Source organism: Salmo salar, unplaced genomic scaffold, assembly GCF_905237065.1.
Source record: "Salmo salar unplaced genomic scaffold, Ssal_v3.1, whole genome shotgun sequence".
NCBI lineage: Eukaryota > Metazoa > Chordata > Actinopteri > Salmoniformes > Salmonidae > Salmo > Salmo salar.
In genome coordinates, this window is record NW_025550566.1 from 22,149 (window position 1) to 39,881 (window position 17,733).

Here is a 17,733-nt window from a genome sequence, read left to right on the forward strand (position 1 = left end):
GGATGTGTTGTCTTCTAGCCAAAACATGAAATGCAGTCATCATTCACTGTGTCGCATATAAGGCACACACAACAGCTACCGGTGGTTCCATGATGACAGAAAACACAACCGTGGGACGAACTAGTGACACATTTCTGGGCAAGGGCGGGGTCCATTTAAAATGTATTAATTCTTCCCTCGCCCCTTGCCCTGCAAGTGTCAACTCATCATACATCATGATATGTCATCAGGGCGGCAGGTAGCCTAGCGGTTAGACCGTTGGGCCAGTAACCGAGCGGTTGATGGTTTGAATAATCAAGCCGACCAGGTGAAAAATCGGTCGATGTGCCCTTGAGCAAGGAACTTAACCTTTATTTGCTCCAGGGGCACCGTACTACTATGGCTGACCCTGTAAAAACAACCCATTTCGCTACACCAGCAATAACACATGCTAAACACGTGTATGTGACAAATACAATTGATTTGATTTGAAGTGTCCACTTAATTTGAGGGGAGAGGGTGTTTTTTACATGTTTGGAATGCACCCTTTGAATTCGGACTGCAGTCAGAGGCTTACCTTTAGTCATGTGATTTACAAGAAGAGTGTTGGGGTGGGGTGGTCACATGTATTACAAGAAAGAGAGATTTGGTCAAAGACAATACAGTATGAAGATAAGTTAAAAATGATTATCCTATTCAAATCCGCGACTACACATGTAGGTGATGTCATGGCGACGTTGGCTGTCAAAGCTCAGGCGTAGAAGCAAGTCATCGGGTCTAATGGTCATCTTGCGCCGAATTGCGCATGTGCAAGCAGGAAAATCAAAGGTAGTCCTTCGATATAAACTTGTTTTTGACTAAAATTAAAACGTGTCAGTTTATTACTTTCACGGGATTGGTGAAATAACATGTTCAACTACTTAAGAAATTGTCTCGAATCTAGGTTTTTCCTTTTGATTTTGTGAAAATGAACAACTAAGGAAGATATTTTCACTTCTCTCATTGACTTCTCAAGCACCAAATCCCGGCATGTTCTGTTCAGTCTGTTTCACAAGCGTTCCTGGAAGTCTCGCGATGTTGCACCTCTGGGTTTAGAAACTCTGTGATTTGGTCTATAAAACAGGGTGTCACTCCCGGTCTACATCTTGGTAGAGATACATCCCGACCTATGGGCTCTACTTGGCTTCTATTTTGTACATCTACTTGTGATTTCTGTCTGGTTGACATCCATCGGAAAGCTTCGTTGATTTAAGGTAGGCTACTAACCCTTATTTCATTTCGATAAGCCTAAATGGTTGCTAAGCAAAACCTTTACTGTCCAATCATTAAAGCTACAATCCGCATTTGGTGAAACTGGCACGTCCGTTTGGGATATTACAACAACGAAGTTACTTCAAAGGAAGAACACCTTTCTTCCATCTGACACAACTGTCTCCTGCGTTTCATCACTAAAACAATATCAAAGGCGCTGTTTCACCAAATGTAGTTATAATTGTAGCTTTAATTGTAACTTGAATTGATAGTTGAGAAATAACATTGTCCGTCCCACCACTTATTGTGGTCCGCAGCTGAGGGATGGGGCTAGGGAAATGTAACCCCTCTCAAATTCTAGACAGTGCTCCAGATGCCAGGACTGACAGTCCATGACATCTGCATTATAGTTTTAACCATCTTTTGAATCTATACATAGCTTTTTTATATTTATAAACAATGGAGTAAAATAAGTGTATTTTTCCCCATTAGAACCCAAAATAAACAATCGTAAGCTCATGACGTATTTATAAGTTATATTCTTCAAATTGCTGGTTATACTGTGTCATTAATTTAAATGTAATTATATATTTTTTGTTAAATATGTATGTACCAATCCCGGACAATAGCTGTAATAATGTGTATGCTTTATTGAACAAAAGAGAACCATCGCGCTCTCTCAGAGGCTTGGCTGGTGCGTAAAACCCGCTGGTGTCGCACTCAAGTTGTCGCATAAAGCTTTCTTCATTATTCTATGTTTTTAGTAATTTTCACTAAGGCACACAGATGTGTCGGCTTTACAGCCTTCAGTGTGTAGTGACAACATCTGTAAAGAAACAGATGAGCAGCAGGTGCTTCTAATCAGGGTTGCCGCTTATCTGCCCTTCTGGGATGTGGCTTTTCTGGTCTGACTGTATTCAAATGAGTCAAAAGAAATACAGAATAGTAGGGGATGGGAGCGGGCACGAAGGTCAACTCACAAATCAGACAGTACAAAATTACTGCTTTGCGAGCGAAAGCATTCACTGTCTATTTTTGTTGTTATTTTCATATCATCTCTAAGAAAGTCAGAGACCAACAAGCGAATGGGTGGAGACTGGTCAAAAGATCGAGCGGATAAGGCAGAGAGAGACCTCGATCAAGCCAAAACTGAAAAACAGAAAGTGGAGGAGGAAAAGAGGAGGACTGAAGAGGAAAACAAGCAACTCCTTGCTGAGAAAGTGAGAATGGAAACAGAAAAAAAGATGGAAGAAAAACGAAGACAGGAGATCGAGATCCAAAGACTAAAATTAATAGAACACAATAGACAGCGAGAGAAGGATGAAAGGACCAGGATAAAGCAGGAAAAAGTAAATGCAAAAGGAGATCACAGAACTGTATAAATGTATTCAAATATTAAGAGACAAGGGCATAAACAGTTAATTTATCCACAATGAATTATTGGAGAAAGTACACAATCATTGTATACTTTTAATATCTACAATTGCACTGCCTGTTTTATTTTCCTCAAATGATGTGCTTAAAGGGATAGTTCACACAAATGACAATGATTTAATAGCCCTGTTAGCAGTCTTTGGTTTTGTTTACCTGGCTGCTGCCATCAAATGCTTTTCAAAACCAATGCCTGTCAATATCTGAGAATCTGTAGCTTTGCAATAAATAGATTCTATTGATGCCATGTTGCCGGATCTCTTCTGACACAGAAAAATCCACACATTTTATTCAGGATTTATCACTTGCGCTATGCACATTTTAATGACTAAAATAAACTATCCAATATACTTTGCTAGGCAGTAGCAGACACTGCAAGAAGCCCCTGGTGTGACTCAGAGTCTACTGTGATTGGTAGAGCTATAACACAGTGGACCACTCCTGTCCCTTAACCCCCACCTCTAGACCACCGGTTAGATGTCAATGTCATCACTCAGTAAAACACCTCAGCATAACACAGCAAATATGGATACTCAGAATTTCTTCTGAAAGAGGCAAAAAAAAGTGATCAGGTTGAGTTAGTAGTGAATGAGGTGGAGAGGGTAGAACAGCCAGAAAGGCATGCAGCAGCAGTTAGCTGCAGGTTTGGCGGTAGCTAACTAGTCCCCATCAGCATAAGGGTAGGCTAATGCTAATAAGTGAGCGTTAGGTTTCAGTATCCTAAAGGTATTGGATGTCAGTCTGAGTTATTTAGCAGTATATTTAGTGAATGGGCAAGCTAAGAATGTTGATAGAAGTCATGATATTAGGAAAAGTAGTTATTTCCAGCAAGTGTATTTGATGGGTTTCGTTAGAGGCTTCTGTAGCTAGCTGAGAACGAAGAGATGAGCAAATGTTTTTCTGACTGAAGCACATATCTTCTGACAGTGACACAGCGCCCCCAGTGGACTGAAGCTGAACTTCACTACAACATATTTAAACCTTTATAAAATGAGCAATGCTGAGGTAGTAGAACTAATGAAATGAATCATAGGTCTTATAACCTATATCATTCTACATGTAAACATGCTTGGCTCGTGTTATTTCCATATAGTCTATGTGACTATTTGTGAAGAACTGCCCATTATTAAATTGGTGAAATAATGTAATTGTGCTTTTATTTTTACTCTTTATTCATTTAGCTACTTTTTCTATTGTTGCATTTTTGAGAGGTGAACCTGCAAGAAGGGGGAGGGCAGCCAGAAAGAGGGAGGGAAAGATGGTCAGCCTTGTGGTTATATTGTACAGTGAACAAAACATGAAATACATAGGCCTTTTAAATTGTGTCCTCAAATGTTACGTAATGGTAGAATTGACGAGGTATGATAACTCATTCCATCCACAAGTCCATTTTTCTTTGGCTCAAGTCTCTTTTATATTCATATAGCCTAGGGGGCTATGTAGCTTCTTATCTGTCGTGTTTGGAGTTGTGTTGCGTTGTTATGTGAACATTTAAAATGTTTCTTTACAGTTGAGTTGACCTGGTTGTGTCTGTATACTAGGATAGGGCTGTAACGGTACAGCTATACCTACCAAACCGTTCGGCACGGGGACCTTGGTTTGGTCCGCACTGTGAACCTGAATGAATACAAAAAATAGTTCAACTAAAAATGAAAACACTAGGCCTATAGGCTATGCCTACGCTGGGTTGAATGCCATTGTCCTGTGAGTAAAGCTGAAAAAATATTGTAGGTTATTCTGTTAACATGTAAACCATATATAGCTTCCAAATACATTTTCAAAACTCCTGTGAATATCATCTAGAGCGCTGACTGACAGTCCTTCTAGAATTTGAGGGTTACCAGCCTCATCAAAAAGCTAAGCTGTATGCCAAAACAAGAGGTGTGGCTGCTGTTTTGCTGAAGAACAAATCCAGAGTGTAGAGAAACTTCTGTATTTTCTACTCACATTTGTAATATATGTCCTCTATTTTTTTCAGTTTGGTACATTACTTAAGTCAACTTAAGGTGGATTGTTTTAATTAAGACTGTATTATGTCCACCAGAAAACCATCAACATGTTCAGTGTCTTTGTTTTTTCCCCCAAAGAAATAAGAGCACCAATCGTTAGGGCTCCAGAGTCCTCTTCCTGTTCAGAAAGAACAACAAGACTGGAGAACAAAGATGTGAGTGACTCAAATGTTTGCATAACATACTGTATCAGTGATAATTTACACACGCTGCATTGTCTGGGCAATGAGCAAAAGAACTATGATTTTTATGTTGACAGCCATATTATCTGTTGCAATTTTCTAATACCGGGGCTGCTGAAGTAACCCCAGTTCTGATATGTTTTCAGAACACTGAGTCATGTCTGACTCGGAGACCATCGAGCTAGCCGCTCTGGGCCGACCCTTCCAGCTGGGGATGCTGTATGACTGTCGTAGAGATGTCCTCATTCCAGGTACAGGAAACTATTCCTCTTTGGTTTGGAGGTAATCAGTGTGCATCATCTTGAATTCATTGACAGTGTTTCCACCACTGAGTTGGATAGAGGGCACACTGTTGTAGCACAGAGAACACCATTGAGGGCTTTCACCATTTTAAAGTAGTTTCTACGGATTTAGGAAGAATCAGCAGGAGGGGTCAGCCAATGAATTGCACTCCTGAACAGACATTCCATAACTGCAGATGTCAGTAAATCACCAATCTTGGCTTTATACCTGTTCAGACTATACTGTACACACTTCACACAGTAGGTGGTGATATGCACCTTTTCAGTTTATTTACAAACTGCTAATACACTCATAGAAGTTGAAGACATTGGGGACATAATTGTGAACATAAGCAACCATTTAAATTTTAACAGTTTCTCCAGCTCAAAATGAGTCTCAGCTAATTAAAATTGTTGATTTACTTGCGCGTGACAGAATGCTAAATTGACGAATTCGTCCCACCTACGTAACAGCCACTTTAAGCCTGTGGCGCGATTTTCAAAACCTTAAAAATCCTATTACTTCAATTTCTCAAACATATGACTATTTTACAGCTATTTAAAGACAAGACTCTCGTTAATCTAACCACACTGTCCGATTTCAAAAAGGCTTTACAACGAAAGCAAAACATTAGATTATGTCAGCAGAGTACCAAGCCAGAAATAATCAGACACCCATTTTTCAAGCCAGCATATAATGTCACCAAAACCCAGAAGACAGCTAAATGCAGCACTCACCTTTGATGATCTTCATCAGATGACAACCCTAGGACATTATGTTATACAATACATGCATGTTTTGTTCAATCAAGTTCATATTTATATCAAAAACCAGCTTTTTACATTAGCATGTGACGTTCAGAACTAGCATACCCCCCGCAAACTTCCGGGGAATTCGCTAACATTTTACTAAATTACTCACGATAAACGTTCACAAAAAGCATAACAATTATTTTAAGAATTATAGATACAGACCTCCTCTATGCACTCGATATGTCCGATTTTAAAATAGCTTTTTGGTGAAAGCACATTTTGCAATATTCTAAGTACATAGCCCAGGCATCACGGGCTAGCTATTTAGACACCCGGCAAGTTTAGCACTCACCATAATCATATTTACTATTATAAAAGTTTGATTACCTTTTGTCTTCGTCAGAATGCACTCCCAGGACTGCTACTTCAATAACAAATGTTGGTTTGGTCCAAAATAATCCATCGTTATATCTGAATAGCGGCGTTTTGTTCGTGCGTTCCAGACACTATCCGAAATGGTAAAGAAGGGTCGCGCGCATGGCGCAATTCGTGACAAAAAAATTCTAAATATTCCATTACCGTACTTCGAAGCATGTCAACCGCTGTTTAAAATCAATTTTTACAAAATTTTTCTCGTAGAAAAGCGATAATATTCCGACAGGGAATCTCCTTTTCGGCAAACAGAGGAAAAAATCACAAAGGCGGGGGCGGTCAGGTCATGCGCATAAGCCCAGAGTCCCTTGATCGGCCACTTGAGAAAGGCGATAATGTGTTTCAGCCTGGGGCTGGGATGACGACATTCTGTTTTTTCCCGGGCTCTGAGCGCCTATGGAAGACGTGGGAAGTGTCACGTTAGAGCAGAGATCCTTAGTAAAAGATAGAGATGGAAAAGAAGTTCAAGAAATGGTCAGACAGGCCACTTCCTGTAAAGGAATCTCTCAGGTTTTGACCTGCCATTTGAGTTCTGTTATACTCACAGACACCATTCAAACAGTTTTAGAAACTTTAGGGTGTTTTCTATCCATATGTAATAAGTATATGCATATTCTAGTTACTGGGTAGGAGTGGTAACCAGATTAAATCAGGTATGTTTTTTATCCAGCCGTGTCAATACTGCCCCCTAGCCCTAACAGGATAACATGGCATAAGTTAGCGCTATGCTAACCTCACCAGTTGGCAGCGATTATATTCTGTCTGATCCCTCCAGAGGACCCAGATTGAATTATGTAATCCTTCCTTAACCCAAAGGAAGTATCTCCCAGTTGACTACTTCAAATGGTGAAAGTCCTGAATGGAGCTGCCCATGCTAAAACAGGCTTTTGGGCAATAAAGTCCTCTATGATGCTGTCACAGAATCGGCCATTGCAGAGAGAGATTAGCTTTCTGGTGCATCTCTATGGTTACCACAGAGTAAGAAAAGCTAGAGGACACACTTGGGACAAAAGAGTGATGTCATGCAGGTTGTTTTTGAAGTGTTCATATTGTAGTAATGCTGTCAATGACAAAGATTACCCTTTTTTTTCCTTCTGAGAGTGTAATGTGGCACTATTTGTCCCTGTAGGGGAACATTCTAGATAGAGTTCTATCTCGAACCTTTCTGGTTCCAAATAGCAACCTTTATTTGGTACCCAGATTCTATTTGACCTGAAAGAAGCTTCAGATAGAACCCATTTCCAGACTGGTTCAAATGGTGCTACAGAGCATTCTTTACTTCTGAGTGTAGGAGGTGTAGGTTTTCTAACTATGGGTTGACACCTAGAATGTTTACTTTGAATTAAATATTTACCTTCAATTAGTTATTTGAATTAAACTATGTTTACATATAGAAATATTTACACATGTACACGTTGGAGTATAATTTTCACAATAAACGTTCTTTGGTCATTCTCTTTAAACTGCAGGTATCACTCTCTGGGATTCTGAGATGCTGCAGAAACGCATCAATGTCCGTCCACAACCGAACACTGACTTCAAAATCATTGCTTCAGACTCAAGTGAAGCCAAGTCAGAAGCTTTGAATGTGTCTGCATCTCTTGAGGCCAGTTTCCTTGGTGGCTTAGTCAGTGTGAAGGGTTCTGCTGAATTCCTACATGACAAAAAGACCTCAAAGCATCAGTCTAGGGTTTCTCTGCAGTACCGTACCACCACATGCTTCGAGCAGTTGACCATGGACCACCTGGGGGCAGGAAATTTGAAATACTCTAATGTCTTACAAGAGGGCTCTGCAACCCATGTGGTGACTGCCCTGCTGTTTGGAGCGCAGGCCTTTTTCGTTTTTGACCAAGAGGTTTCCTCAGGAGAGAACCACCAGGACATCCAGGGAAACCTGCAGGCAACAATAAAAAAGATCCCTCAAATGTCAATAGAAGGGCAGGCAAATTTGAAGATGAGTGAGGAAGAGCAGAGAGAGACCAATAAATTCAACTGCACTTTCCATGGTGATTTGGCACTAGAAAACAACCCTGTCACATTTGAAGATGCCATCAAGGTGTATGTTGGCCTGCCATGTCTGCTAGGGGAGAACGGAGAACATGCTGTGCCCATGACTGCCTGGCTCTATCCTCTCAAGAAGCTGGACTCTGCAGCTACCCAGCTAGTCAGGCAGATCAGTGTTAGCCTGGTGCGTCGCGCACAGCGAATCATGGACGGACTGGACAATACTGATATACAATGCCAGGACATGATGAAGGATGACATGGCTATCAAGTTCCCTGAACTCAAAGCCAAGCTCAACAAGTTCAGGGACTTGTGCTCAGAGTACAAGCTGGTGTTCCAGAAAGGTCTCTGTAAGGTTCTTCCCAACATAAGAGGAGGAGGAATGGAGGAGGAAGAGCTGATAAAAATGCTCAACAGCAAAGAACGTTCTCCATTCCAGAATGACCTCATGATCACGTACCTGGACGACAAAGAGAGAGAGATGAATGTTGTCCGCTCTTACCTTGACATAATGAAAGAGGTACAAGTTGTGTATTCCAGCAGTGAATTGGATGGAATAGTGCTTGATAAAGCTAATGATTATGTAGTGTGTTTTGCATTTTCCTATTTGAAGGAGAAAGAAGAGTATGTGGTAGACTTGGAGAACTACTTGCTGGAAGAATCAAAAAGTGATTTTTCACTGATACCTTACAACCCCAACGCAGCTGGGAAGACTACAGCAGAAAAGTGGTTTCGCTCGGGGGAGGTAACGACCCTAACTAGGCAAACCATAAATATGTTCCTAGACTTCAAAGATTCAAACAAAGGCAGAGAATATCTTGCATTCTGCATTGCATCAATTCCAAACAAACACCTCACTGCTTCCTCCATCCATGTCTATGAAAGAGGTACACTTTTGAGTCCACAGTTTGAGCTGCCATCAAAGCCAGGTGTTCCCACCATCAAGAGTCTGGAGCATGACTGTGTCCACTTGCAAGTCAACCCTCCCAACCTTGGTGTTACCTCTGTGGAGTCGTACCAGGTTTTGTACCAGGCTGAGCAGGCTGACTCTGAGTGGACTGAGGTGAAATCGGATGCTACAACTAACCAGGTCACCATCAGTCATTTGGACCCTTACAAAAAGTATCGCTTTAGCTGCAAGGCAGTGTGCAGACCTGGTGTGAGCCTCTCCAGTGACTGGACAGAATATTTCAGAACCCGCCCATGTAGCCCTCCTGTACCACCCACAGAGAAGAGGATAGAATCGGGAAGTATCAGAATGAACTGGGACATTCCTACCATAGCGGGAGATGATGTTGAAGTCATTGGTTATGTGGTTGAATACAGAAAGAATGTAAAGGGTATAGACAATCAGATGTGGCACACCATCGAAACCACCACTAGAGAGAGTACACTGGAAGGACTTGAGGCTGACACTGCATACAGCATCAGAGTCTTTGCTAACTGTGGCGAAGCAGGGAATAGTCTACCCAGTTCTGAGACTGTGCTGACTACCCTTAGGGTCTCTGATCCCCAACCGAAGACAAGCAAATCAACCAGAGCAAAAAGTGAGGAGTTCCTCACAAAATCCCAGAAGGTGGAAAAGGGCAACCCCTCAATCCACTGGCTGAATCTGGAACCGGAGTTGTGTGTAAGTGACAGTTTTGACCAGTACAGATTTGGGAAGAAAGTTGAGCATGGTAATAACAAGGTGATATTGCTTCTGGGGGCCACAGGTGCAGGAAAAACAACTCTGGTCAATGTCATGATAAACTACATTCTCGGGGTAAAGTGGGAAGAACGTTACCGCTTTAAGCTCATCCATGAGGTGACCAACAGGTCACAGGCTGAGAGCCAGACTGTGGTTGTGACATCATACGAGCTCTACAACCAGCCAGGCTTTCAGATTCCTTATTCTCTGACTATCATTGACACACCAGGGTTCGGAGACACCAGAGGAATGGCTCAAGATAAATTGCTCACCCAGATGTTGAAGGATTTCTTGTGTCATCCTTTAGGGATTGATCACATTGATGCAGTCTGCTTTGTAGTGCAGGCATCACTTGTTCGTCTCAGTCCTCCCCAGAGATACATCTTTGATTCCATTCTGTCCATCTTTGGAAAGGATGTTGCTGAAAACATCCTGATGCTTGTGACATTTGTTGATGGGAAGCAAATACCGGTGCTAGAAGCCATAAAAGCTGCAAATCTGCCCTGTAAGAAAGACAAGAAGGGGCTACCAACCCATTTCAAATTCAACAGTTCATTTCTGTTCTCAAAAGAGACGGAGAGCAGCTCTGAAGATGATGATACTGATGATGATCATAAGGCCCAGTGTCCAGAGCAATGGAGGTCAACTTTCAAGGAGATGAAGAAATTTTTCCAAGCACTGGAAAGCATTGAGAGTAAAGATCTGACCCTGACAAAGAAAGTTCTGGAAGAACGTGAGCTTCTGGAGAAGACCATGACACGCCTGACCCCTCAGATCACAGCAGGTCTGTCAAAGCTAAGTGAGATCAAACACTTCAAACAGTGTCTGGAGAACGAGGAAGAGAACATGATACAGAACCAAGATTTTGAGACTGAGATAAATGTGCTGCAGGTGAAGAGAAGCAAATTATCCCAAGACTTTGCGACAAACTGCAAGATATGCAATTTCACATGTCACACCTGCTGCTTCCTCCCAAACGAGGATGAAATCAAAAGTTGTGCCGTGATGGATGATGATGGCAACTGTACCATATGTCCAGGAAAATGCTCTTCCACTGACCACGACAGGGAAAAAGTCTTGTTGACATATGAAACAAAGACTGAGAAAAAGACTATTCAAGGAATGAAGGACAACTTCATGAAGGCGTGGGGCAAGTCTATGGAAACCAAGGAGATGCTGGATAAGCTTGAGGATGAGTTTCATATGATCAAGGATGCGCTGATGAATTTGATCAAGAAGTCTTCTGACTGTCTCAAGAGACTTAATGATGATGCACTGAAGCCAAGCTCTCTCTCCACTATGGAGTACACTGACATACTCATTCGCACAGAGGAGGACGAACGGAAGCCAGGCTTCGAGGATCGGATCGTAGAGTTGAAGAAAATGAAGAAAGAGTCTTTGATTCTGGATAAGATTGCAAAAGGAGAAGATGTACTCCCAAATGAGCGAGAATTCCTTAAGGAAAATAGCATAGACGGCAGGGCGTTCCAACAAATCAGTCATGGAATGTTGTCCTGCTAACATTATCTGGAAACCAAAATTGGGTCTCTGTCACATCCTGACCAGTAAAGGGGTTATTTGTGATTGTAGTTTGGTGTGGGTGTGGCAGGGTGTGTTTGTTTTGTGTATGTTGCGATTTTGGGTACAGTTTTATGTCATGTATTTCTATGTTTGTATTTCTAGAATTTCAATTTCTATGTTCGGGTTTTTGGTTTTTGCCTTCAGTTGGAGGCAGATGTTCTTCGTTGCCTCTAATTGGAGGCCATATTTAAGTAGGGGTTTTCAGCCTTGTGATTTGTGGGTGGTTGTTTCCATGTATAGTCAGAGTACCTTACAGGACTGTTTTTCGTCGTTCTTTTGTTCAGTGTTAATTTTTCTTCAAATCTACAAGAAGATGATTCATATACCCGCTGCATATTGGTCCGATTTCTCCTCTTCAGACGACGAAGTTTATGACAGTCTCCATTAGAACATTAAGCTTCCCAATGTTGTAGGAGCGTTTGCTGGGTAGATCCAACTGAGATGTGGGGCTGATTTGGATTTGTATTAAAACTCTTAGCCTCGTGTAAAGCCTTATGTTAATTTGTCCACCCCAAGGTAACTTAACAAAAATTAGGGCTTAGATTAAATCAGAACTGCATAGAAAATCATTGTCTTTGTTCAGGCTATGTCAGAGGTGTAACTGCATCAAATCTCTGAGTGGCTGCTCTTGTGGTCATTGTCACTAAGCCACACCCATCCTACCCATGTTAGAAGTTCAGAAGGAGAAAGTGTTGGCTATATAGAAATAATGACACTCACATTGAAAATCATTAAATTCAAGAATAATGATTGATATCAGCCTAATGGAGGTGTATAGTCGTGGCCAAAAGTTGAGAATGACACAAATATACATTTTCACAAAGTTTGCTGCTTCAGTGTCTTTAGATATTTTTGTGCAGATGTTACTATGGAATACTGAAGTATAATTACAAGCATTTCATAAGTGTCAAAGGCTTTTATTGACAATTACATGAAGTTGATGCAAAGAGTCAATATATGCAGTGTTTACCCTTCTTTTTCAAGACCTCTGCAATCTGCCCTGGCATGCTGTCAATGAACTTCTGGGCCACATCCTGACTGATGGCAGCCCATTCTTGCATAATCAATGCTTGGAGTTTGTCAGAATTTTTGGGTTTTTGTTTGTCCACCCTCCTCTTGAGGATTGACCACCAGTTCTCAATGGGATTAAGGTCTGGGGAGTTTCCTGGCCATGGACCCAAAATATCGATGTTTTGTTCCCCGAGCCACTTAGTTATCACTTTTGCCTTATGGTAAGGTGCTCCATCATGCTGGAAAAGGCATTGTTGATCACCAAACTGTTCCTGGATGGTTGGGAGAAGTTGCTCTCGGAGGATGTGTTGGTACCATTCTTTATTCATGGCTATGTTCTTAGGCAAAATTGTGAGTGAGCCCACTCCCTTGGCTGAGAAGCAACCCCACAGATGAATGGTCTCAGGATGCTTTACTGTTGGCATGACACAGGACTGATGGTAGCGCTCACCTTGTCTTCTCCGGACAAGCTTTTTTCCGGATGACCCAAACAATCGGAAAGGGGATTCATCAGAGAAAATGACTTTTCAGCAGTCCAATCCCTGTACCTTTTGCAGAATATCAGTCTTTCCCTGGTGTTTTTCCTGGAGAGAAGTGGCTTCTTTGCTGCCCTTCTTGACACCAGGCCGTCCTCCAAAAGTCTTCGCCTCACTGTGCGTGCAGATGCACTCACACCTGCCTGCTGCCATTGATGAGCAAGCTCTTTACTGGTGGTGCCCCGATCCCGCAGCTGAATCAACTTTAGGAGACGGTCCTGGCGCTTGCTGGACTTTCTTGGGCGCCCTGAAGCCTCCTTTTGTGGCAGGGCTGAAATGCAGTGGAAATGTTTTTTTTAGGATTCAGTTCATTTGCGTGGCAAAGAGGGACTTTGCAATTCATCGGATCACTCTTCATAATATTATGGAGTATTTGCAAATTGCCATCATACAAACTGAGGCAGCAGACTTTGTGAAAATTTATATTTCTGTCATTCTCAACTTTTGGCCACGACTGTACTGTGTGTTACAACACACATTCCTATGTTCAAACTTGTCAAATGGATGCATGAGATTTCTACTAATGTGACTCAGTGTATCGAATGTCCATGATAGGTATAACGCTGGGAAACACAGTAACACCTCTGACATCGCCTAAGGGTATTTCTATAAGCTAGAGTACCAGTGAGGATTTCCTGCGGTGGACAACTTACAGATACAGCTGTTGGTAAGTAGTAATTGATATAAGGAACATTCAATAAAATTCACAAATTAATTTAATAAACTATGTTTAACACTTTTTCATGGTTGGTGTCTTGACAAATTTGTCCAGAATCGTGAGACATAAAACACTACATTTCTTACCTTGCATTCATGGCCGTGTTTGTTGTTGTATCATATATTAAGCATTTATCAGTTAAATGAGACATTGAACTTGAACCCGGTAAGAATCCTGGATCTTGCTCGGACAGTTCTTTGTATGGTGATTTTGGAAATGCACTGTAACTAGGCTTATTTAACATTTAGTGTTTCCTTATGTTACGGTGTGAATATAGTTTTCATGGGCACACAAATCCAAAATGTACAGTACCAGTAAAAAGTTTGGACACACCTACTCATTCCAGGGTTTTTCTTTATTTTTACTATCGTCTACATTGTATAATAGTGAAGACATCAAAACTATGGAATCATGTAGTATCCAAAAAAGTGTTAAACAAATCAAAATAGATTTTATATTCTTCAGTGATACAGCACTCGATGCAACAGCCAAAGTGCAGGGAAAATATTGTTAGGAATGTCCATAATGTTTTGTTGTCTCCTTCGTTAACCCGATGAAGACCATTGTGCCGTGGTCCATATTAGATCTAACATCCCTAGCAGATAATTGATGTTGATCATCTGTCTGCTTGATTTACAGCAGGGTCACGTTAGACTGAACAGAGAACGAGTCAAGGTAATGAGTTAAAGTTTTATTGGGCAGAGTGGACTGGGCGCAATTGTGTAGAGACTATCGCGTATGGAAGCATGGCCTTAACTACATATTAGAACACAGAGGTCTGTGTACTTTTTGGCCAATTCATATATTTTATTGCATGACAAGATTAAAAAAAATAGTAAAGGGTTGAAAACTCTTTTATTTTATTTTAATCTGAAATCAAACAATTCTAGAACTATTTGTTTTTGTCTAAAGGAAACATTAAATAATGTTTGATTATTGTGTTTTTATAATTGTAGGTTCTAGTTCAGCCCGTGAAAATAGTGCCGGATTTAGAAATCATAGGCCCAGGGCTGTTTTTAAAATAATGCACACTGACTTACATAATGATGGAGATGAAGCCATAGGCTACCCACAGTGATGGCCATTGTGCTTGCTGTGGCGATAGCCCATCTCAAGATGAGCGACTTTGAAAAACAGTGCTGCTATTAGCTAGAAAATGGGAGTTAATTTTTTTTTAGATTTTTTTTTTTAGTACTGTTTCTACATACACATTAGTCTTCTCTTTTCAGCAGTAGGCATTTGCTTTCCAAACTATACATTTCTTCCCAAGATTGTATTTTGAAAGCTTCAAAAGGCAAACTGACAGTCGCAACCAACCATAGAAATGTACTGAACAAAAATATAAACACAACATGAAACAATTTCAGACTTTACTGAGTTACAGTTCATGTAAGGAAATCAGTCAACTGAAACAAATAAATTAGGCTCTAATCTGTGGAGTTCACATGACTGGGAATACAGATATGCACCTTTAAAACCCCCAAAAAATGGGTGTGGATCAGAGAGCCAGTTTTGCGCTGCCTTGTGCAGCACGGCACATCTTCTTCCCACAAAGTGGATCAAGCTGTTGATTGTGGCCTGTGGAACGTTGTTCCACTCCTTTTCAAAGTCTGTACGAAGTTGCTGGATTTTGGCGGGAACTGGAACATGTCGATCCAGAGCATCCCAAACATGCTCATTGTCTGACATGTTTGGTGAGTATGCAGGCTATGGAAGACCTGGAACATTTTCGGCTTCCAGGAATTGTTTACAGATCCTCGCGACATAGGGCTGTGCATTATCATGCTTAAACATGAAGTGATGGCGTCGGATGAATGGCACGATAATAGGCCTCACGATTTCGCCACGGTATCTCTGTGCATTCAAATTGCCATCGTTAAAAAGCAATTGTGTTCGTTGTCCGTAGCTTATGCCTGCCCATACCATAAACCCACCAGCACCATGGGGCGCTCCGTTCACAACGTCGACATCAGCAAACCACTCGCCCACACAACGCCATACACGCTGTCTGCAATCTGCCAGGTACAGTTGAATCTGGGATTAATCTGTGAAGCGCATACTTCTCTAGCGTGCCAGTGGCCATTGAATGTGAGCATTTTCCCACTGAAGTCGGTTACAATGCCGAACTGCAGTCAGGTTAAGACCCTGGTGAGGATGACGAGCATGCTGATGAGCTTCCCTGAGACGTTTCTGAAAGTTTGTGCAGAAATTCTTCTGTTGTGCACAGCCTCAGTTTCATCAGCTGTCTGGGTGGCTGGTCTCAGATGATCCCGCAGGTGAAGAATATGGATGTGGTGGTCCTAGACTGGTTACACGTGGTCTGCGGTTGTGAAGCCGGTTAGACGTACTGCCAAATTCTCTAAAATGACAATCGAAGCAGCTTATGGTAGAGAAATGGACATTCAATTCTCTGGCAATAGCATTGGTGGACATTCCTGAGGTCAGCATGCCAATTTCACACTCCCTCAACTTGAAACATCTGTGGCTTGTGTTGTGTGACAAAATTGCACATTTTAGATTGGCCTTTTTATTGTCCCCAGCACAAGGTGCACCTGTGTAATGATCATACTGTTTAATCAGCTTCTTGATATGCCACACCTGTCAGGTGGATGGATTTTCTTGGCAAAGGAGAAATGCTTATGAACAGGGATGTAAAGAAATTAGCTTTTTGTGCATATGGAAAATGACTGCATTTTTTTAATTTTAGTCATTTAGCAGACGCTCTTATCCAGAGCGACTTACAGTAGTGAACGAATACATTTCATACATTTTTTTTTCTTCTTTCTTTCCTGTGCTGGCCCCCGTGGAATCGAACCCACAACCCTGGCATTGCAAACACCATGCTCTACCAACTGAGCTACAGGGAAAGAATATTGGATATTGGATATTTTATTTCAGCTCTTAAAACATGGGACAAAGACTTTATATTTTTGTTCAGTGTACAATCCATAGATGGCCGTTCCCAAGTCAGGACTGGCTTCCATTGCTAGTGTACCCATGAGTTTAACAGTCTAATTTCCAGGGTTAGAGATTCCAAAACCATTCTATGGATTATATAAAAACTTCTTGGGGACACCCCTTCCCGTTCGGATCCCGGTAACGGGATTGCTTGACAAGATACATGGGCGAAATTCAAAACAGCAAAAAATCTAATTTCAATTTCTCAAACAATCAACTATTTTACACCATTTGAAAGATAAACATCTCCTTAATCTAACCACATTGTCCGATTTCAAAGAGGCTTTCCGGCGAAACCATAAAGTTAGATTGTTAGGACAGTACATAGACAAAAAATGACACACAGCCATTTTCAATGCAAGGTCAGGCGTCACCAAAAGCAGAAAACTAGCTAAAATTATGCACTAACCTTTGACAGTCTTCATCAGATGACACTCCTAGGACATTATGTTAGACAATACATGCATTTTTTTGTTCTATCAAGTTTATATTTATATATAAAAACAGCATTTTACAGTGGCGCGTGACGTTAAGAAAATGTATTTCCCCCAAAACCTCCGGTGAATCAGCACAACAATCTACAAAAATACTATTCATAAACCTTGATAAAATATTAAACTGTTATTCAAAGAATTATAGATTAACATCTCCTGAATGCAATCACGCTGACAGATTTCAAAATAACTTTACTGGGAGAGCACACTTTGCAATAATCTGAGTACTGTGCTCAGAAAAAACAGCAGGCAATTATAGACACCGGTCATCTTGGAGTCATCTAAACACATAAATAGCCTTATAAAAATTCACTTACCTTTAATAATCTTCATCAGAAGGCACTTCCAGGAATCCCAGGTCCACAATAAATGTTGTTTTGGTCAATAAAGTTAATAATTTATGTCCAAATAGCTCCTTGTTGT

The 17,733-nt window shown here is 41.1% G+C and overlaps 1 protein-coding gene across 2 annotated transcripts; it reads left to right on the top strand.

Annotated features, from left to right (window-relative positions):
• Nucleotides 1–1,064: 1,064 nt before the first annotated feature.
• LOC106593094 (uncharacterized) lies at nt 1,065–12,153 on the top strand. Of its 2 annotated transcripts, XM_045713884.1 has the most exons (4): nt 1,065–1,232; nt 4,749–4,825; nt 4,999–5,103; nt 7,788–12,152. In XM_045713884.1, exons 3-4 carry the CDS (start codon nt 5,010–5,012, stop codon nt 11,531–11,533), a joined length of 3,840 nt encoding a protein of 1,279 aa, XP_045569840.1. In that variant the 5' UTR covers nt 1,065–1,232; nt 4,749–4,825; nt 4,999–5,009; the 3' UTR covers nt 11,534–12,152. The 2 variants fall into 2 exon arrangements, with proteins under 2 accessions (XP_045569840.1, XP_045569841.1); XM_045713885.1 differs by lacking the exon at nt 4,749–4,825 and having other exon boundaries at nt 7,788–12,153.
• Nucleotides 12,154–17,733: the final 5,580 nt, after the last annotated feature.